The sequence below is a fragment of the Pistacia vera genome, unplaced genomic scaffold, assembly GCF_008641045.1.
Source record: "Pistacia vera cultivar Batoury unplaced genomic scaffold, PisVer_v2 Contig192, whole genome shotgun sequence".
Taxonomy (NCBI): domain Eukaryota; kingdom Viridiplantae; phylum Streptophyta; class Magnoliopsida; order Sapindales; family Anacardiaceae; genus Pistacia; species Pistacia vera.
In genome coordinates this window covers 1,478,522-1,500,965 of record NW_022195993.1, presented here as the reverse complement: position 1 = coordinate 1,500,965, position 22,444 = coordinate 1,478,522, and the positions used below count along the sequence as shown (strand labels likewise).

The following is a 22,444-nucleotide window of genomic DNA, read 5'->3' as shown; positions in this document are numbered from 1 at the left end:
GTCAAATATAAATAGTGATAAGTAGTAATTAATAGAAAATTTACATGATTAGAAAATAAGTAGAGAAATTAGTCCTGAGAATAATGATTTCCAGTACAACGAAGATTGTGTATTTAGAATAATATTTAACAAATGCATTTTTGGGTTTGGTTCATGCTTTTTAGAATAGGATTTTAGAAAAAGTAAAGTTGAGTTGAGTTTCCGTTAATCGAGCTGAATTTTCGGTTCAGAAATTTTTCTGAACCAAAACCGAACAAGCTTGGGAGGAAAACTGGTTTTTCGGTTTGAAAAAACTGGTTAATCGGTTTTGAACCGATTTTCCCTTTTTTATTGAATAAAACTTATTTTTTTTTTATTTTTCCTCAATTAAATTGTAAATATCAACAACACATATCCAAATAAAAATTAAACATTCATACATATCTATTGACCACAACTAATAATAAATTAAAAATTGATACAAATAAAAGTCTAAAATTAAACAAAAATAAAAGTCCGTAATAAAACGTCCATAATAAAACAATAAAATAACTAAATAAGTCTTAATGGAAAACAACAAAAGAAATTGTGCAAATTTAGGGATTAAGATTATTATTGTTATATACATATAAGTAAACCAGTTCAAAAAACCGGTTTCCATTTTTACCCGAACCTAAAATTTGGTTTTTTGAATTCTTTGAATCGTAACCGAATCGTTTTTTTGATTAACGGTTTTTCGGTTTGGTTCGGTTTTTATATTTTTTTTTTAACATCCCTACCTACACCCACTTCCTCTTCCTAGATCCCACACACACTTCCTCCATTTCCTCGCCTTCGACAGCCTTGCAACAAAAAATAAAAATTAATTGAATTTATTATTATGTTAGTTTTCAATCAGTGGCGGATCCAGCCACTTTTTGGGTGGTTCAAATTTTTTTTTAATATTAATATGTATAATTTATATATTTTGGCTCATCCTAACAAAAATATTAATGGACAAAAATAGTAATATATAATAAATTTTTATTTTGACCCACCCTAAAAGAAATTTCTGGATCCGCTACTGTTTTTAATTAAAGTTAATAGATGAATCTTAACATGGGTGCGAAATTGTTTTTTTTTTTTGAAACATTCCACGTGAGAAAACTTACTTACGCCTTAGTTTGGGTGGGAAATTGTCATTCTCCCTTCCCTTTAATAAAAAAACCTTTTAGTTTGTATTTTGAAACAAGCCAATGTCTGGTTGAAACATGACCAAAGCCCAAGTAAAACAATGTTTGATAGATGATGACTATGAACCAGAAATTAGAGTGATGTAGAATTACTTTGCACATTAATAAGTTTGGAGGTTTTGATTAGACATTAGAGTGTGAGAGATTTGAGATGACAATAAATGTTAATTTCTTCAAAATCATCTCTAGTATTCAATTCCCAATAACTTAGTTCTCCAGCTACTTCTTCAGCTATCACCTATATCTATATTAGTGTACTAAAAAACCCAGAGGATCTTTAATTGTCTTCTTCAACATGTCCAAGAATGTACTAGTAAACGTTGTCGTTTCAGAAGGAATAGGCACATTACCACGTTTTGTGACTTCACCATTCACCTTTCATTGAATTAGCTAATGCCTTTACATTTTTAGCAACAATCCACTCTCTCTTCTCTCCTTTCATTTATTGTTGTTGTTCAAAAGTTTATCAGAGCAAGAGAAAGAAAACAAAGACACCATATTTGAGATTCAAGATAGATTCAATCATGGCTCGAGGAAAGATCCAGATCAAGAGGATTGAGAACTCTACCAACAGACAGGTCACTTTCTCTAAGAGACGTAACGGCATTTTCAAGAAAGCTAATGAGCTTACAGTTCTCTGTGATGCTAAGGTTTCTATTATCATGCTTTCTAGCTCTGGCAAGCTCCATGAATACATTAGCCCTTCCACTACGTATGTTTCTCTTATCAAACCCTTGATTTTTCTTTTGACTGATTCAATATTAATTTTTTGTTATTTTTTTTTCCTTTTCGGCTTGATTACAGAACAAAGGAGTTTTTTGATGAGTACCAGAGGATGCTAGCGGTTGATCTTTGGGCTCCTCAATATCAGGTATATTTTGAACACAATCCTTAAAATCTAGGCATGTGTCATGCGAGATGAATATGAAATTTTGCAGAGCTTAACCTAAAACTACGTAAGGTCCAATTTTCATAAATCTAAAGTTAAAATGAGATCTGTCTGCAACCATCTCTCAATCAATTTATAACTACCCAGTTGATTCTCTCATGCACATTTTAGGAAGATGCTCTTACCATTTAACTGCATTCTGATCAAGATCTAAAAAAAAAAGATGAGAAATATATAATATCCAAAGAATAAAATAGTAACTTATTTCAAGCCATGGGAAAGTACTTACATAAAAGTCTCTCCAGAAGTTGAACACACAAGCCAGGTTTAAAAATATGTAAAATTTCTTCCAGTGCAATACATTTCAGAATGTATAGTTTTATGTATAAAGTAATTGTTGACTACGGCCACATTTCACCCTGATAATAAGGTATAAAATTTCCATATTGTTTTTTGGGTATTTCTAGAAGACAATGGTCTCAAATGCCATCTTTATCTTAATAGAGTTAAGGAATTTTGTTCTTTTTAGGTAGAACATACATATATACATAGCATGTGCAAGGCCGATTATCAAATAATATATACATTTATTTTAAAACTATTGAGAAAAAAGTTTTGAATGGTAAGGGTATGCCATGTATATATGCCCATCAGAGTAAAATCGATTATGTATGTACTTTAAAACCACTGATTTTGATAGCTTAATAGGTAAGAGAGAATAAAATAGAAAGTCATAGTGTCCATATATTATTCTTTATCTATTTATATTTTTGCTAATTTTTGAAGTTAATTATAAGAAATTTCTCTTTGTAACATAAAATTATATGTATTACTTTTGTAGAAAATGCAAGAGAAACTGAAGAGTCTGAAAGAAGTGAACAGGAATTTGCAGAGGGAAATCAGGTAATGGAGAGAGGTGTTTGTGTGTAGCTCTCTGTTTATCATAGTATTTTAAAATATATGATAGGTTATATTTATACTAATGTTGATTCTGTGAAATTTATTGGATAGGCAAAGGTTCGGTGAAAGTTTAAACGATCTAAGCTTTGAGGAACTGCCTCTTCTGGAGGAAGATATCGATAATGCTTTGAGTATTATTCGGGAACGAAAGGTTGTCATTTGAACTTCCAACCAAAACTAGATTTACTTAAACATATTTTATTTGTCCATTTATCATTACTCATGAAACCTTTCCCTCTTTTGAAACTGTTAGTACTAAATTTTGAGCATTGAAATATCCGACTCACCTTTCATTGACTATGCACCTAATAATTTTTTTTTCTTTTATTTCGTTTTTAAAAAAAAAAATATATATATATATAACAGTTTAAGGTGCTCTCAAATCGGATTGAAACTTCAAAGAAAAAGGTAAGATCTATTTCTCAACAAATAGTTGTAATCTATCATAGAAAACTTTTCCTTTTTCTTGAATTCATAGTTCAGTATTTCCTTTTCCTTCAGCTAAGGAATGTGGCAGAAATAAATAGAAATCTCCGGAATGAATTTGTAAGTATCATTGACTACTAATCTTCTACTTCTTTCATTTGACCATATAAATAATAAGAAGAAAGGAGAAGAGAACAACTTACGACATGAGTTTCGATTTTATTAATCAGGAAGGACGATTGGAAGATCCAGAATATGGGTTAGTGGATAACGAAGAGCATTATGAAAATGTTATTCCTGGCTTCTTTGCTTTACGCTTGCAACAAAACCAGCCAAATGCTTACGGTGGATCAGGCTCAGATCTCACCACCTACCCCTTGCTTGACTAGTACTATCGCAGCTTCCATTTCCAGTTTCTATAATATATATTGCTAAGATTGAGAACTTAATGTAGTATTTGAAGATGCTCGTATTTTGAATTATGTATTAGCTTTTGTCTTCGTTTCACTGCTTGTATGTTGGATGATGATGGATATTAAACGTAGTTTCGACTGTTTTAAGTAATTCTTGCATGGTTGCATTAGTGTAGACACATTTTGCTTTAAGGACTGGATCATATTGGGCCCATTTTGACAGAGAATGAAAGTTGGGTCCTAGTATCTAAGATTATTGGACAGAAAAGAACAGTTTAGATCACTCCGTCGGATGTGGGCTGGGATTTCTAAACTCTTATTACTGACACTGCTCATAAATTTGGATTATGCTGATATTATCCTTATAATCTAATTTCACCATTTTTTTTTCATAATTTCAATGTGAGAGTTAACAATTAGTTAACTTATATTGAGTTTAATTTGTTTAATAATGAATTTCGTCAACTCAATTACGAATTGATTAATTATGAACTAATCAATTTTAAACTGTTATGTTAATAAAAAATTTATAATATCGAATTATAAACCTAACTTTATTGCATAAATTTTGGTTAGATGGGCTGAAAGTCGTGTCAATTGAGGTTGAATCCTGATAATTAATTGTTAGTTATTATAGTTTTGTCTTTGGCTGTTGGATATTGAAAGATAAAATTACCTAAATCCAAAGTCCTTGAATTGAGTTTCAGCATTTGAATTCACCAATCTTGTTAGAAACGTTCTTCAAATGAAAACTAAAAAGAAGAATCTGTGTCCGACATCGATCAAACGAATGTATAAACACCAACAACAAAGCACGAAATATTGACTGGGCCATTTAACGATAACACCTGACATCCTTGTCACATATTGTCCTATTAAATTATTCTCAATAAAGATGAGTCCATATCAACTTTTTAATCATTTTTTTATAGGTATGGGTCTTTTTTTTTTTTTTTTTTCTTTAATATAATATTTCAATTTAATTAATTTCTTTTCAACATTGTTATAGTATTTTAACTGCGACATTAAAAAAAAAAAAAAAAATTATAAACGAATAAGATTTCGTTTGTCTAATATTATTATCATTATATTTTATTTATAAATTAATCATAATTCTTTGGTGGTACAAACAGTGACGGATTCAGGAATTTCACTCGATGGGAAAAATAACAAAAAAAAAAAAAAATTAAAACCAATCATATTCATATATATATATATTTTTTTTTCATTATGATAAGTTTTAACAAAAAGTTACAAAATACAAATAAATATATTTAAAAAACACAATTTTTGTAAAAATAAAACAATTTTTCTACAATTGTCCTCGATGAGTTTTCATATTCTAAAAACGTTGGATAATTATCTCATCATCAACTGTATCAAATACATCTTTCTCAATATAGGTGACCAAGCATTCATGCATCTATTGATTTCTCATTTGATTGTGTAACCAACTTTCCCAAGATTCATTGCAGAGAAAGTCCTTTCAATGATCACAGTTGCAATTAGTAAAACCAATGCAAGTTTCAAAAGCTTATACACCAACGGATACAAAATGTCTTTTTCAAACTGAACTTAAATCTTAGCCAAATCACCAATTCTTTCTAGCTCAGCAAAATTCATCACAAGAACGCCTATCAATAACATAAGTCCTAGTATGGTTCTCAAGTACCATCAACTCAAGTGCAGAAAAATCAGTTGGATAAAACTGGGCAAAACGGATCAACTTATGCTTGTCAGAAGCAGAGAATGAAATACTTGGATATAAACATGTCATACAAAGAAGCAGCTCAGTACTAACCTTAGTGAAACGAGTGTTAAGTTCTTGAAGTTGCATATCTATCATTGTATAAAACAATTCAACTCGATAGTGATACAAATTTTTCATGTGCTCAACTCTTCGTCGTGGCTGCCTTCGAATTGCAAACATATCATCCATATTCAAAATGACAATATCATGTTTTTGGCAAAATGAAAAAATTTCACTGAACAAAGATTTCCATCCTTCATCTCTCAACAATTGTAACCGTTGTTTTGGAGACCTTGACTAGGGCCATAGCATTTATAATGTCTTGATCTTTTCTCTACAATGCTCGTGACAACTCATTAGTAATTGCCAATATACTTTTCATCATATGCAAGCTAATTGCAAAATCAAAGGAATAGATTACATCTAATAGATTTAGGGGTGAAATCGAATCAAGTCGAGTATTTGGTAAATCAAACTCAACTCGATCTCTATAGTATCGAGTTCGAGTTCGAGTTCAGGCCTGATCGAACTTGAGAAATCAAGTTCAAACTCGAACTCGGTACTTGAAATTGGAAATCGAGTTCGAATTCAAGTTCGTATAATCAAGCTTTTTTTGAGTTTTAATCGAGTGCAAGTTCGAACTCGATTTCAAGCTCATCTAACAAGGGTGGATTTGCAAATTTTATAACTTTTAAATTACATATAACCCCTATTACTTTAAAAACTGTCAACTTAACCATCGAGCTTGAAAAGACTCACGAATATATTGAGTTGAGTTTTACTCGATTAACTACTCGAACTCGACTCAACTAATATGGATTCCTTTTATTTTCACTCCCAATAAAATTTTCAAAAACTAATAGATCCCTTGCATAAAAATAAAAATCACAAAGAATATGTAATAAATATATTAAAATTAAAAAATAGGTTTTACAAAAACAAAATCTAAACTTATTGTAGGGCCGGCTATTCCGTTCTCAAAATCTTAAAAGATTTATAAGGATTAAATTTAAATAAATATAAATAGAAATAGAAAATCTGGAATTTTTAAAAAATTGAGTGGGGGCCGTGGTCCCACTCGTCATTCATCAAATCCGCCCCTGGGTACGAAAATTTGAGGCAAAATTTTGGCAGTGATTAAAATGAGGTATATATTATTTATTATTACTTTTTTATAATTAAATGGTTTTGCCGTCTGTGAATAGACCCTTGTGTCAACGGTCAACTCAAAGTACACCGACCGTGACAACCTGCGAGCGAAACCTTCGTTCTCGTCATCTGAAGAAGAATAGCACGTGCCTCAACCTGACAAGGATTTCACAGAAGATCCATGAAATCAGCGGTCATCTGAGACCACCGAGTGATTGCCCAGAGTCCATTTATAAAAAGCGCTCACCATGCGGCCCAAACAAAACAATTATAATATTATATTTAGGTTTTTTTTCTCTTAAACCCCAGCTGTTTATTTAATATATGTTATTTCCATGTCTGACTCTCACACAAAACAAGCAAGCCTCTAACAGAGAGAGAAGGAAAAGTAGAGACAAAGAATTTTTTTTGTTAGATTTTAGGAATGGGAGCTCTAGTTCCAGTTTCTCCTTGGTTACCAGAAGATGACCTTTTGTTAAAGAACTCTATTGAGGTAATTTTTTTTTTAATTACACATTGTTATGTTCTTTTATCACCAGTTTCTTCAACTTTACGAAGTTTTAATATGGAAATAACTGCGCGGTATTCTGTGTTTCTTGTGTTCGAAACATGAATTAGTTTCATAAATGGCGTTTGTATTCTGCTATAAAATCTGTTCTTGGCTTGTTATATATTACCATTAGAAGATTCTTCATAATCAGGTTTCGAATGAAAGAATTTGACCCTTTAATTTGTCAAGTGTTTGCAAGTACTTGCAGTTGGAGTTATAAGAATACCATGATGAAGTCTAGAAGCTACCCTTTTATCTTGAATCTGCTTTTGTAGGTTATATGACAGTTTCTTTGCCAAATATTAGAAGCATTATTGGTGTTTCTCTACTCTGGAAACTATTTCAGTTTGTTGAAGTGTTGATGAATTTGCCTAACTTGCAATTGCTGGAAGCTGAACACTCTAGCTAGTGATGGGTTTGGTAGAATCATATAGTTATGCTTACTATTGATGAACAATGGTATAGGTATTATATTTGGAGGTCCAACATTCCCAGGGTTTTGGAGATGCTACTGTTTAGTGCTAGGTAGATGATGAAATTCGTGTAGCAACTTATTTTTTCAAAAGCTTAAGCTTTCCTAAATTGGCTTGGCAATTTGCTAGTTTTTTAGGTTTTAGACCACAGTGGCCAGTGTTGAGCATGGGATGGCCAAAGGAAGTAATGTAATGCCCCTAATTCTATATTTTTATTTATTTATTCAGAAAGCATACAAACTGAAAAGATTCTTTAGAACAGTGTTTGAATGACAAAAATTTACAATGAGAGGGCCTGAATATTCTTAAGAATCAGAATGCATATTTCGTTCAAACCTCCACCTTGTTTACATCTTTGTTATCTGTTCCTGCTAGTCTGTTTTAATAGTGTTTTTATGAGAAGACTGATTACAAAGAGTTGTAGGTGGCCTTATTTATTCTCTATTTGTTACTTTGAACTTTATATTCCTTTTCCTTTGAAGAGGGTTGGAGACATGAAATACATCTGAAATTTATGCTTTGTGTAAACCATTTGTTTATCTTGCCACGAGTCATAATTGTAATTTCTTTACATTTGATTCTATATCTGACTTCTTCTGTTGCAGGCTGGTGCTTCCTTGGAATCACTTGCTAAAGGTGCAGTGCAGTTTTCCAGGAAATTCACTGTTCGAGAACTGCAAGATAGGTGGCATTCTCTTCTTTATGATCCAGTTATTTCTGCCGAGGCTTCTTTCCGCATGATTGAGTTTGAGCATTCTGCACCCACTCTACCGTCAAAATTCAGTAGAGCTGGAAATTCAAAAGAAAACAGAAGTTTTTCTGGTAAGAGAAAAGTAGAAAGTGTCCGCAGTTGTTATTATGCTTTGCGTAAGAGAATTAGAAATGAGCCTTTTAACTCTATGGATCTGAGTTTTCTTGTTGCACCTAGTGAAGAAAATTTATTTGGAAATGAAGACGAACCTCTATCTGGAAACTGCATGCTGGGCGATCCAATGCCAAATCATTATGGGCTTCAAGAATCAAATTTGGATATTATGCAGCATGCTTTTCCTGAAGCGGATGCTGGAACTGCTGTGGAGAATGGTTGCATGGCTCATGGTTTTCATGGGGAACTTGTTCACCCAGTTGATGAAGATTTTGCTATGCAGCATGATAATATTCATGAAGATATTCCTGATATGTTTGAAGAGAATCCTCCTTTTACAGGGCATGGCCCTGGACTTGAGGAATTGGGTCAACCAAAACAAGTTCCCAGCCTGTTTGGAGTAGAACATTTAGAGGCAAATCCACCATCTACCTATGGGCAAATTCATAATGATCCAGGAAATGTTTGCTCTGAGTTTGAAGGTAACCAGGTCTTTCATTCACCTATTCCAGAGTGTGATGTTTCATTTCAGAACTTGGAGTACTCATCTCCACTTCCTGAGATGCCAATTTGGAAAGCAGTTGAAGAGATATCAACACCGGCTATTCCAGTTGATGACAGCCTTAGAGAAAAAGATATGCATGCTGGAGATGCATTTGCACTTCGTGATGATGGTGGTGAGGACACAAGTGCACCAGGATGTGACTTTGTCCACACTGATTCAAATTTGAAGATGCAGATGTCATGTGATGATTTAAAAAGTCCTGCTGCTAGCACAGAAAATTATCTGGCTGAATTGTCCAATTCTCTTCTGAACTTTACAAATGATGAAGAACTCCTCCTCATGGATGTTGATGGAAAAGAAATGATTGATAAGTCTTACTATGATGGTCTTTCACTTTTGTTGAGTTCACCAAATGAGGTCAATGAAGACCACATGCCCAGTCCAGAACCAGAGACATTGGCTAACCAAACAAATTCGTCTGGTATATTTCTTGCTGAGTCAGTTGAAAAAGTCCAAATGAAATCGTCTGCGTCTGCTTTGGATCCTCGATTTCCTGAACTGATTGATGGAATTATTTGCTGCACATTGAACACTGAAGATCCAGATATTCCTTGCAATGATGATGTTTTCCTACCCATTCATACACACCGTCTCTCAGCTCCCATTGCTACCAGGCGCAATTTTAAAGAAGTTGGTAATCCAATTTCTACATCTGTTAAGGACTTTCGAAGCAACCCAAGATCTAATGAAGGACATCCAGTCTTGATGCAGAGAGATCAAGAGAACCCTGGACAATCTCATGCCTCATCTCATATGATGGGATCACAGGGGATACCAGAAAAAGGTCAACTGCACCCAGTTCTTGATTGTGGAGTTAAATTTGAGTCCCCACATTTGGCATCTAGAACTTCGGCTATTGCTTCCGGTGGTTCCATTCAAATTAATGCAGTGAATGTTGGCACAGACACTCTCCAACATGCAAGACTGAAGGAAGAGACTGAGGAGATAGCATTGGTGAAGGATCTTGGTCGTTCCTTGACTGATTCCTTTCTGGAGAAGCCAGCTTTTGGCTCTGATGACTACAAAAGCCATGAGAGAAATGCTAGTGGCATTAAACTGGAATTAGATGCTCTGGCAGCAATTCAAGATCGTCAAGCATCAAATGCAGAAGCAGGATCTATAAATATCCCTGATTCAGAGCCAGTCATAAATCCTCCAACATCAGAGATAGAGCTATCAATTGAGAGTGATGATGATGATGTGCCATATTTTTCTGATATTGAGGCGATGGTAAATCTTGAAATTGAACTTTCTAGTTGATGAGTGATTATTTTGTTTCTTTGTCTGATTAGTTTATTGCAGTTTCTCTACTCTTTTGAGTTATAACAAAATTGTGATATTTTAAATCAGATACTTGATATGGACTTGGATCCAGATGACCAGGATTTATATGAGCTGGAAGGTAATTGAAATTACTTGTTCCTTATCCTGTATTTGTCCATGCAGCAGAAATATTTTGTACATTTAGTTTGAAAATCCTCTGCAGTAACTCGTTTACTTTTTACGGCTTGAATCAATCGTTATATGGGGATTAAATAATAACATTTGATGTCTTATTTTTTGTTTGTGTGTGTGTGTTGTTTTGAGGTACTTGTGGGTTGAGCATGCTCTATTGTAACCGAAAGTTTATTAGATGTTAAGAAATATAGGGTTATTTTGTTTTATTGTTTATTAAGGGTAGAATAGTCTTTTCAGTTTCCTTTGTTTACCTATATATTCTCTTTGTATTTAGGTTAAATCATTCTTTTGTATGCGATTGCATTGTGCAGTATCAATGAAACCCTAGCCTCCTCTTTTTTCTTATTCTTTGGATTGTTTAACATGGTATCAAGCCAAGTTTCATGGGACGAGGCTTAATCTTAAACACAGCTTACACGATTTTTTTTTTTTTTTTGGTAGTGACTGTACAATTTCGAGAGGGTTTCATTCAGTTTCTGCAGTTTGGTATTTCGTTTTCCTTTCTTTTGAGTTTTGGTTTTCTTTGTTTTTTGATTATGGCAACTGAAAGAGACGATTCACTTTAGTCTGTGAGTGGAGTTAGATAGAAAGATTAATTCTATTGAGGTTATGTGATGTAAATTTTCTTAAGGGTAAAAAGATGTGGGGATATGTTATGGAACTTCTGTGAAACCTAGGAATACTGATGAGGTTACTGCTTTGATAGATGCCTGGAAAGCAACAATGCAAAAATTATTACTTTGGATTAACAATTCTGTTGAGCATTCTATAGGTACACAGTTGGCGAAGTATGAGACAGCAAATGAGGTTTGGGATTATCTGCAAAGGTTATTTACTCAATTAAATTTTGCAAAGCAGTATCAATTGGAGAATGACATACGAGCTCTTCAGCAGAAGAATATGAGTATTCAGGAGTTTTATTCTGCTATGACAGATCTTTGGGATCAATTGGCTCTTACAGAATCTGCAGAATTAAAGGCATGTGGTGCTTATATTACTCATAGAGAGCAGCAACTGTTGGTACAGTTTTCAAGGGCACTTTGCAGTGATTTTGAAAGACTTAGAGGTTCAATTTTGCATCATTCTCCACTTCCTTTTGTTGACTCAGTTGTCAGTGAGTTATTGGCTGAAGAAATACGTCTTAGGTCTTATTCTGAAAAGGGAATTCTTTCTACTTCTAATCCTTCTGTGTTAGCAGTACCTTTTAAGCCATTCTTTAATAATCAGATTAAGCGTTACACAAGGGCTGCCTTCGACGAGTGTAGTTTCTGTAAGCAAAAGGTGTGATTTGGGTGAGGAATACATTTCTAATAAATTTTGTGAGTTGCTTGCCTTGTGTATTCAAATTCCATCTAAGGCAGCCTTCGTGTAAGGCTTATTCTGATTATTAAAGAGTGGCTTAGAAGGTACTGCTAACACAGAAGGATTAAAAGTAGAAAGAATTCCCTTTTCAGAATAAGACTTAAGACGTATTTCTTCAGCTAATAACTCACTGACAGCTGAGTCAACATAAGGAAGTGGAGAACGATGCAAAATTGAACCTCTAAGTCCTTCAAAATCACTGTGAAGTGCCGTTAAAAACTGTACCAACCGTTGCTGCTCTCTACGAGCAATATAGGCACCACATGCCTTTAATTCTGCAGATTCTATAAGGGCCAATTGATCCCAAAGATCTGTCATAGCAGAATAAAACTCCTGAATACTCATATTCTTCTGCTGAAGAGCTCGTATGTCATTCTCCAATTGATATCGCTTTGCAAAATTTGATTGAGTAAATAACCTTTGCAGATGATCCCAAACCTCATTTGCTGTCTCATACTTCGCCAACTGTGTACCTATGGAATGCTCAACAGAATTGTTAATCCAAGTAATAATTTTTGCATTGTTTGCTTCCCAGGCATCTATCAAAGCAGCATAACCCTCATCAGTATTCCTAGGTTTCACAGAAGTTCCACTAACATATCCCCACATCTTTTTACCCTTAAGAAAATTTCTCATTACATAACTCCAATACGAATAATTCTTTCCATCTAACCTCACAGACTGAAGTGAATCGTCTCTTTCAGTAGCCATAATAAAAAAACAAAGAAAACCAGAAAGGAAAACGAAATACCAGACTGCAGAAACTGAACGAATACCCTCTCGAAATTGTATGGTCACTCCAAAAAAAAAAAATTCGCGTAAGTTGTGTTTAGACCTGGCAAAATGGGTGGGTGGGCCGGGTATGGGTCGGGTCTTCACGGGTACGGGTCTACTACAGGTCGAAATATATGGGTCCAAAATATTAGACCCGTACCCTGCCCTATATGGGTACGGGTGAACCTGCGGGTGGACCCGTTTTTCCTCTCTCCAGGTTTAGTTTATGCAGTTTCACCTTTTTGAGGAAACTAAACTCCTTAAACTAGTTTTCAGATACCCGCACAATTCATTGGCTTCTCTCACTTATTCTCTCTCTTCCTCTGAGATTGTATAATCAAAATCAGATGACCCAGAAGACACAAAATCTGAATCTGAAGGTACAACATACTTTCGCCTTTGCCGACTTGATTTGGTCTTGCTCTTTTCTCTCACAACTAGAGTATCATCAAGAAAATCACAATCTTCATCTTCATCATCATCACATATTTCTTTCCTCCTCAACCCACGAGTTCTTCTTCCTTTCTTTCCTAAAGGCTTTGCTGAGTCTGTACGTTTTCTCTTTTTTCGACCTCTAACAGAAGCCAACTTAATTGCCATTTACAGTGACAACCTGAAAATCAATTTAGAATAATGGAAGAATTGCATCTATAGGCAGTGATGGAGTTGTACTATGTGACTGAACATAATTAACACATTGAAACTTAAACTCATGTGTTGACTTGTACCCATCTTTAGAAAATTAATTTCCTAATACAGAACCCTTTTTTCTCAGACTTTTCTACCCAACTTCTTATTCTTCCTACTGTTGTTTTTCTTCTTCGTGACCATCAATTCCTCTTCATCATCCAAACAATTATCTTCATCAAGGGTAAACTCCTCATCCTCCTCTTCCTCCTCCTCTCCTTCATAATCCTCATCTTCTTCATCTCCATACAAAACCCTTTTCCTCTTTCGTGATGTTTTAGCCCCATTTCCTAAATTACTTTTTCCCGCTTTCGATCCAATAACCTTCCTCACCTCCTTCTCTTCTTCGACTTCCTCTTCCTCTTCCTCCTCCTCCTCTTCCACAAAACCACCGAAACTCACTTCCGACGCACATCCAATTGACTGATAAGAGATTGAGAGGTGGGAGAGAATGTTATGTTGAAGATTGAGAGGCAAGAGAGATGAGAGGCAGGATAGAGTTGAGCTGTTGAGTTAGGGTAGGGGGTTACGGATTTGCAAAAACGTGTACCCGCGGGTGCCCGCAAGTTCACCCATATAACCCGTTAGTTATACGGGTCGGTCCGGATACAGGTCCAAAAAAACAGGTTTAATATATTGGACTCATACCCTATATTTTTTACTCTGGTACGGGCCAACCCGCGGGTCTGAACCCGTTTTGCCAGGTCTAGCTTTGTTTAATATTAAGCCTCGTCCTATGAAACTTGGCTTTGATACCATGTTAAACAATCCAAAGAAATAAGAAAAAAAAAAGTAGCCTCCTCTTTTTTCTTATTTCTTTGGATTGTTTAACAGATGTATCTTTTCTTACTGTTTGAGATAGATGGTTCTTCACAGTTTATCATTGATGCATACATTACATAGATGATATGGTATTCATTTGTGAATTACGTCATATGTTTGCTTTCTGTAGACATGTCTTGTTCGTTGACAAATTGCATTTTACAAATGTGTAATACTCTCAATGACTAAGTTAAAGCTTTGTGTAGGTGAAGCATTGTTATGCTTTTCATTTTTCTGTCCTTTGTTCTTTATGTGCAGTCTCTAAATATCAGCATGAAGATTCTAGGAGGGCAATTATCAGGCTTGAACAGGGTGCTAATTCTTACATGCAAAGAGCCATTGCTTCTCATGGAGCATTTGCCATTTTGTGTGGCCGCTATTCAAAGCATTATATTAAGAAACCTGAGGTATTTTAAATGCTACGAACTCTTGATTTACCTTTTGTTGGCTATAATAATCTTATTCCCTGTTTTGTTTTTGTTTTTTTCTCTCTCTCTTTGCAGGGTTTCCTTTTAAATAACATTTTATTATAATAACAGTATATTAACTCATAAATTTTGAAATAGAATCGTTTCATTCTGCTGTTTTCTTGAGATCCTTCCCTTACCTTAATTTAATTATAAAATCATGACATCTGGAGCAAATAGTCACTCCCTTTGGCCTTGGCATAGTTTTGTTAGAAAGCCATGAGTTCTGGAGAACCGGTTTCTTGTTTAAACACTTACTAAATAGTCTATTCTGGAATTGGGAAACTATATAGTTATAGACTTCTTAGTGAACTGATCTAGGTTACTCGCAGTTGTTCTCATAAAATGAGCATAGTTAACTGATCACGTTTGTAAAACCTCAAGCATAGTTAACTGATCACGTTTGTAAAACCTGAAGCATAGTTAATTGATCCGTTTATAAAACTTGAAGCTAACTAAACCCCTATAAAATCCAAGGTAAGTTATATAACTCAACTTTTGTAATACAGATAGGTTCAATTTTATTCCAGACGAGTATTCTTTTATTATTAATTTTTGAATTTTGTGTAATAATTTATCATTTTTTACTGCATAGGTTTTACTTGGTAGAGGTACAGAGGATGTTGTTGTTGACATTGACTTAGGAAGAGAAGGGCGTGCAAATAAAATATCTCGACGGCAGGTGAGATTTGTTTCAGACTCACTTCATCCATGTTTTGTTTCAATGCCTTTATGCAGCTTTGTATTTATTGAATTACACTGATGCATTATGACTATGATTATGGTTATTGTAATCATTTTCTATTTCTGTCTCTTTTGTTCAACTTTCTAATCTATGAATTTATTCATATAGAACAGTCCATATGCATGGTAACAAATAGAAAATGAATTCGGACAAGCTATGTGAAATATAAATATCGACAAATATGTACGAACCTGCATCTTTTTGTTTTTATTAAAGGTGACAAAGTGTATACTTTTGTTTTTTCGTAAATCTTTCTTTCTCAATGGTATAGGCAATCATAAGTATGGACAAAGTTGGATCTTTTCATCTGAAAAATCTTGGCAAGTTTTCAATATCAGTAAATAACAAGGAAGTAGCCCCTGGACAGAGTCTGAGCCTTAATTCTGGTTGTTTGATTGAGGTTTGTTTACAGAGTTCCTTCTCAATTATGATAATGATTTTTAGATTGTAATTGCTTTATTGCAAAATATGTGAAACTTCCTGGCTTTGTGCAAGTTTTTATGTTCTCCTAGTAGTCTGTTTCTCTTGCGTTCATATTCCATTTTCCAGAAAATAACAAGTGCAAAGTTACCACTTATCAAATATGTCATGTCCAGATATAGACACAGTTCTCTTTAATTGCATCAGCATTGAACCTTATTCTATCAACTCCTGCATTAGTGCCCATATCAATAAGTGTTAGGCAGCTAGATTTTCAACCATTTCAGAATAAGCCATCAATCATGTTTATGTTACCCAATTTTGATGGTGATTTTATGGTGTTTTTTGGTGGTTGGTTATGTGTTTCTCCTGTCTCCTAATGGGTAGAATCAAATAAATGCCATTTTCTTCCACAGAATTTTTACCCTTGTATAAAAAGTCCCTTCATTTTGGTGGCAGTAGCATTAGTTTTATCTTGTTTAGGAGTATAATTTTGTCAACTTTCGATTGGATGATTTGCTCAACTCTAACCTGAGTGGGTAGGAGTTAGATTTGTGATTGTGAATATGGAATACATTAAAAACTTTAGCTCTAACATTTTTGCCATTTTCATTATCTGGTGCTGGAAATGATTTTTTTATGGGTATTTGGGAGATAGTTACACATAACGTGGTGTTGTAGAATGGAAATATGTTTGGGCATTTTGATATGTTCTAATGGGGTTTGATGATTCGACTATGTTTTCTTATATATGTACTATATATGTAGCACACATTCTATGTTTTATCCAATAATTTGATTGTCAGCAAATATGTCTGGGGGAGTCTGCTTCTAACTCTTACATCACTTGATAAAATGCTGATTGTTTTAGAAATTGCTATACTCTTTTCTATTGGGTTGCCCAAATAAAATACAGTAGAATGTTTTAGATCCATTGATGTGTAGTCATGTTAATGCCTTCATTTCATTTTTATTGTAAATGGTGAATTTGCAGATAAGGGGAATGCCATTCATATTTGAGACAAACAAAACTTTCACGAAATGGTACCTGGATAGCGTCTCCAAAGAAAAACCAAACTCATGAGCTCCAAGTTCAAATCATTGCACACGTCATGAACTAGAATGCCATCGGAAGGTGCTTATTTTTTGCTGCACTTTCTGAGTTCCTTTTGCAAGCTATGTTTGGATCTGTTATAGTATTGTGTAACTAGGTCTTTTGGATACAGGGAGAATAGGATATTTACTAATTTTACTAGGCATTTTGTATTCTATAGAGCTATTTCTTCTCTCGACTTTTGTATGCGTTTTGTTAGACATAGGTTATACTGGCAGTAGTATTGCATCACCCTCAGGGAGCTAGCCACATCTCCCTTAAAACTTCAGTCAATAGGGATATAAGAACTGAGAATACTGTTTCCAAACTTCTAGAATGTCCGGACTTGAATCATATTCTTGACTCTGGAATTACCCTCGACAGGAAATTGTAAATTGGAAAATAACGAAAGCTGAATGATATTGGGTCTTCAGAAATTGGAATTAATTGAATTATATTAAAGGTCAATATGTGGTTTCCAGGGGACCTATAAAATTTAAAGGTCACGATCAAGAGCACATGCATCTAATCTGTTGCTTATTATTGGATTTTCTTTCAAGCCATTCTCAGTCCCATTATGTCTCTCGCTGATGAATCGTCGTCAACATCACAGTCTGCCGATAGGCTTCAATAATTAAACAGATTCAGTACACCCCATATCTCAGATGGGCCCCCAATTAGAGTTATGTTTTAATCCAAATCCTATGGTCACATTAATTATATGATTTATCTAGCATCTACAGTATGAAATATATCTAAAGCGTCTTTCTCACACTCGCTCTTAACTCTCCATTCTTTGCAAGCAAAATCTTCCTTCATGCTGACAAATCTTCTAAATTCAGATCCAAAACTTCCCAGAAACTCAACTCAACAACACCACACAAATATGTCGAAACGCTCGGCTACACTAAATTTCTTCCTACTTCTTATGATCACATTTTCTGAACTGTTCTACACAGTATGTTCAAGAACCCACCCAGGCGACATAAAAGTCCTCAAAGATCTGAAGAAGGGGCTAGACCCCAGCTCCATAGCTCCTGGATCATGCTTGAGTTCATGGGACTTCTCATTGGACCCATGTGACTACCTCTTCAGTGAACACTTTACATGTGGGTTTAGGTGCGACAGAATCGTCTCCGGCGCATCACGAGTCACTGAGATCACTCTTGACCCGGTTGGATACGCGGGTTCTCTCACGTCTACCAACTGGGACCTCCCTTACGTACAAACCTTTGACATTTCAGACAACTCCTTCTCTGGCTCAGTTCCTCATTCACTCTCCAGGTTAACTCGTTTGCATCGACTCAGTCTCTCCAGAAACTCTCTTTCAGGTGAAATACCTGATTCTCTTGGGTCACTCTCTCACCTTGAAGAACTTTATCTCGATAACAACCATTTTCAGGGACTAATACCGTCAAGTTTCAACAATTTGAAGAGCTTAAAACGACTAGAAATTCAACAAAACAACATTTCCGGCGAGTTTCCTTTTCTGAGTTCACTCAAAAACTTATATTTTCTTGATGCAAGTGATAATAACTTCACTGGAAATATTCCCTCTGCATTGCCATCATCGCTCGTAGAGTTCTCGATTCGTAACAATAACTTGGAAGGAAATCTTCCAGAGAATGTGAGGGACTTGGAGTACTTACAAGTTCTTGATCTCAGCCACAACAAGTTATCTGGTCCTATAGTTTCAGTTCTGTTTGATCATCCTTCTTTACAACAACTCACTCTCTCCCACAACAACTTCACGTTTTTACAAGTTCCAAGTAACATGGGCTTAACTAGTAAGTTAATAGCTCTGGATTTAAGCTTTAACGAGCTCCAAGGTTTTTTACCAGCTTTTATGGCTTCAATGCCAAAGTTGTCAGCTCTTTCTTTGGAGCATAACAAGTTCACGGGGATGATACCATCACAGTATGCCTTGAAAGTAGCTGTTCCAGGGGGTAATACGTCGTCGTTTGAGAGGTTGTTATTGGGTGGTAATTATTTGTTCGGACCCATACCCGGTGTTTTAATGGGCATGAAACCTGGTTATGCTAATGTCAGTTTAGTGGATAACTGTTTGTATAGGTGCCCTGAAACTTTCTTCTTCTGTCAAGGTGGGAATCAGAAGTCGTTAGTTGATTGTAAGAGCTTTGCACCTATGATTCCATAAACAAATTAATCTATAATTATATGATTATGATATTTTTTGCTTTTGTCTCGTGCTTAGTTTTTGTTTCTGAGATGAGAAAAAGAACACAGGCCACCCAGCCAACGCCAGGGCAACAGTTTCTTTAAACAACTTAATTATGGAAGAAATGAAAATTTTGTTTTTAGCTGCAGATGATAAAAGATTTTGGGAGAATGTAATTCTACCATGTTGATTACTTGATTCTAGTAATCAAATGAGAAAGAATAGGTTGAGTAAATTAAAGAATTCACTGCGCTGTGCAAACCTGCAAACTTTTCTTTAATAAAGTACATACTGCTACAAAAGCCAAGTAAGTGGGTACTGGGTAGTAACATTGACAGAATCGATTTTTATAAATTATTGTTTATAGATTTTTATATATAGTTTAGGTAATCATTGTCAGAGCCTGATCAGTGTCTCTCCACTGAGATTTTCCTTCAAATTCTTTAAGGATCCTAGACCCTCCATCTTCTGTATTAAAATTATTTTAGGGAATCTGGATCCAAAACTGTGCAATTTCTTGAAATAAAATGTATGATACGAATCTCGTTACATACTAACATAACAATTAAACAATAGACAGTCAATTTGGTAAAGCCTTAGCATTAAAGGATGTTTATGAACTCCTTGCCAGCTTAAAAGACAAGCACAGAAGTTCATGAACATATTAAGTTTTACCCTCTAATATAAAAACATAGCGTAGTCAGGGATATCTTTGAAAATGAGAAGCTTCCTCTTTAAAGTGCACTGCCTCCATGTGCAATTCTCTTATGCTGCAGAAGGGTCCTTGGTGTTGATTTTGAGTTAAATGGAGGTAAAAATTGCGCGTGTAGTAATAAAAACCAAAGGGGTAGCTGAAGAGCCACATCTACTGACCCGGCCTTAATTATGAACTACCTGCCCATCTCTGACTTCGTTTTAATTAAAAAATTCAGTATTTTCAGTCAGTACATGTTAGCTTTGAAATTCCCAACTCTCATGTGATTGGTGTGCTTCAATTATTACAAAGGCCCCGATTTGCAATTTACAAAGTGAAAACAATGATCCCTGTAAAATCCGTCTGGTTAGAGTTTTTGAATAAATAAATAGATACAAATTCAGTTTACATACCCGCCCACTATAACTAAAAACATGCTTGAATAGCAGTAAACACCGTAAGTCTCAATCCCAATTGGCTTCTGCACAAAAGTCAAACAGCTTGGCCGAGACACAGCTCAAATGTATGGCAGAGTCATACGGGTCACTTGAAATGCGTGCCCAGGAACTAAAAACCGAAGTGAACCTTAATAGATAATCTGGAAAATGAGCTTCAAGATGGAAAGACAAGTCACCAAACTTTAGTATATAACTCATTTTGGGTTTTTTTTGGCAGTATTGGCACAAGCACTTTACTTGGGTTAACAAAGTTACAAAATAGCGTATGAAATGAAGCAAATATGCAAATTTTCATCATAGAAAAAATAAAAACCCTCCCTGTTTTTTATGCAATTAGAAGTGTTTGGGGCTCTGGGTTCGCTTACGGCTTCCCTGTCCTTAATGGACTTTGCTTATTGCAATATGGCTGGGCCGCTCGGGTCCTTGCTCATAAGTCATTGGAAAAGCTAAAATTTCGTGAACGTTCATTATTATTATTTTTTTAATAACAGAGATGTTTAAGCCAGTTTTATTTGTTTATGCACCTCAATTATTTTCGAGACCTTAAAATTATTATTTAGATAAAGTTTCAATGGTCACTCTCATAACACTTAGATAATCAAACTCATGCCCTCTTAAATAATACACTTATAACAACCTAGAGTCATAATTGACCACTCGATCACTCATAGTGGTTCACTTTCATTATGTCCATGAGAATTACAAAAATCCCTTGACTTTGAAAATTAGCTTTACATACACTATTGCATGTATTCTTTTAAGTTGAGCGATAATTATTTTAGTTATGTCATCTATGTACTAACCCTTGAGCTTCCTATAAAACGGAAGTGTGCTAAAGCTTGATTCCTGCTTAGTTCATTTTGTTTATTCTTATGGTTGAATTGACAGTAGTTTGTAAATTTTCAAACACGATTAAGCTGTGATGTGAAACTGCTTATCTCATCGACGCTGTGACAGCGGCGGCAGAGTGTGAAGAACTATGTTTTTCTTCTTTGGCAAACAGTTGAAAGCTTGGCGACCTCAACCAGAGCTCATGATCTTCACTACATACAGCCAGAGGAGTCAAAGAGGTGATTTGAAAGATGAACCTACTTCTAGTAGCATCCTGAGACAGACACTGCTGTTTTTCGCCTATACGCGCCTCCAATCTCTGAGTAGGTGACATTTCCCGCCCCGCCCCTGCATACATCATGTAGCCCATCCAAATGAACCAAACACCATACATCACCAATTAATTCAAAGCGTTAAAGTTCGTGTTAATTAGTTTGCTTCAGTTTTCAAAGTAGAAACGGGGTTGATAATCATGATATTGTCTCACGTTTTCAAAATGAGGTTTTAGCACATCTTAAAAATTTTAATTTCCATAAATTATAAAAAATTAATTTCCATTCTTTTGATCAATTACCACTTTTTTGTATAAAATTAATCATTTTCTGCAGTATAATTGGTTAGAACTGAAATGGCAATGATTATAATATGATTAACTGAAACAAACCTTAGAGGAGGTGAGGATAATAACCCATTTCGAAATATATCCTTAGTGTCCCTATGCATCGTAATTCCCTCACCTGATTCCAATTTCAACAACTTGGGAGTTTCAGAAGAGAACATTGTATTGTAAAGAGAGCAGAATTCACAAAATTAACAAAAGTTCTTGCTTAGAGGATATGATGAATATAATTGCACAATTAAAGATATGATCACATTTTGAGTTTCACAATTAATAATTTAGTGATAATTTTTGGTTATTCGATTGCCCAGAAATGCACCAGTTCACAGATCCAGAAACTTGGTACCCTTTACATGTTAGAAAGGTTGTGGTCCTCGTAAATTTAATTCTTGGGTGGATCAAGAATCAACGAATTCGACCAGCTTGGTCCATAACACTAAAAGCATACCAACTTACAGATCATTGCATTTGACTTCTTTAAATGATTGATTTACTTTTAAGAATTTTGGTTGAGTCATCAAGATGCTGACGAATAGATGCCTTTTTATTACCTGTCTCTTCAATTGCAGTTGCAGGTACTATAG

General features: G+C 34.8%; 3 protein-coding genes across 4 annotated transcripts; all 3 read left to right on the top strand.

The window, feature by feature from the left end:
- Positions 1–1,558: 1,558 nt before the first annotated feature.
- LOC116127472 (floral homeotic protein DEFICIENS-like) lies at positions 1,559–4,026 on the top strand. Its single transcript, XM_031413128.1, has 7 exons — positions 1,559–1,923; positions 2,016–2,082; positions 2,942–3,003; positions 3,112–3,211; positions 3,427–3,468; positions 3,562–3,606; positions 3,717–4,026. The coding sequence occupies exons 1-7, from the start codon at positions 1,736–1,738 to the stop codon at positions 3,873–3,875; spliced, it is 663 nt and encodes a 220-aa protein (XP_031268988.1). The 5' UTR covers positions 1,559–1,735; the 3' UTR covers positions 3,876–4,026.
- A 2,874-nt stretch (positions 4,027–6,900) lies between these two features.
- Positions 6,901–17,499, top strand: LOC116127598. 2 transcript variants are annotated; one of them, XM_031413238.1, is made up of 7 exons: positions 6,901–7,291; positions 8,427–10,481; positions 10,602–10,653; positions 14,613–14,761; positions 15,417–15,503; positions 15,838–15,966; positions 16,981–17,499. In XM_031413238.1, exons 1-7 carry the CDS (start codon positions 7,223–7,225, stop codon positions 17,068–17,070), a joined length of 2,631 nt encoding a protein of 876 aa, XP_031269098.1. In that variant the 5' UTR covers positions 6,901–7,222; the 3' UTR covers positions 17,071–17,499. The 2 variants fall into 2 exon arrangements, with proteins under 2 accessions (XP_031269098.1, XP_031269099.1); XM_031413239.1 differs by lacking the exon at positions 6,901–7,291 and having other exon boundaries at positions 8,527–8,643; positions 8,750–10,481.
- Positions 17,500–17,824: 325 nt separating this feature from the next.
- On the top strand, positions 17,825–19,237 carry LOC116127650 (leucine-rich repeat receptor-like serine/threonine-protein kinase BAM2). Its single transcript, XM_031413296.1, has one exon. The coding sequence runs from the start codon at positions 17,897–17,899 to the stop codon at positions 19,235–19,237; it is 1,341 nt and encodes a 446-aa protein (XP_031269156.1). The 5' UTR covers positions 17,825–17,896.
- Positions 19,238–22,444: the final 3,207 nt, after the last annotated feature.

Coding starts and splice junctions, on each gene's coding strand:
- LOC116127472 (XM_031413128.1), top strand. CDS start 1,736: ATGGCTCGAGGAAAGATCCAGATCAAGAGGATTGAGAACTCTACCAAC. Junction 1,924..2,015: donor TACATTAGCCCTTCCACTAC/GTATGTTTCTCT, acceptor GCTTGATTACAG/AACAAAGGAGTTTTTTGATG. Junction 3,469..3,561: donor TTGAAACTTCAAAGAAAAAG/GTAAGATCTATT, acceptor CTTTTCCTTCAG/CTAAGGAATGTGGCAGAAAT.
- LOC116127598 (XM_031413238.1), top strand. CDS start 7,223: ATGGGAGCTCTAGTTCCAGTTTCTCCTTGGTTACCAGAAGATGACCTT. Junction 7,292..8,426: donor TGTTAAAGAACTCTATTGAG/GTAATTTTTTTT, acceptor CTTCTGTTGCAG/GCTGGTGCTTCCTTGGAATC. Junction 15,504..15,837: donor ATAAAATATCTCGACGGCAG/GTGAGATTTGTT, acceptor TCAATGGTATAG/GCAATCATAAGTATGGACAA.
- LOC116127650 (XM_031413296.1), top strand. CDS start 17,897: ATGCTGACAAATCTTCTAAATTCAGATCCAAAACTTCCCAGAAACTCA.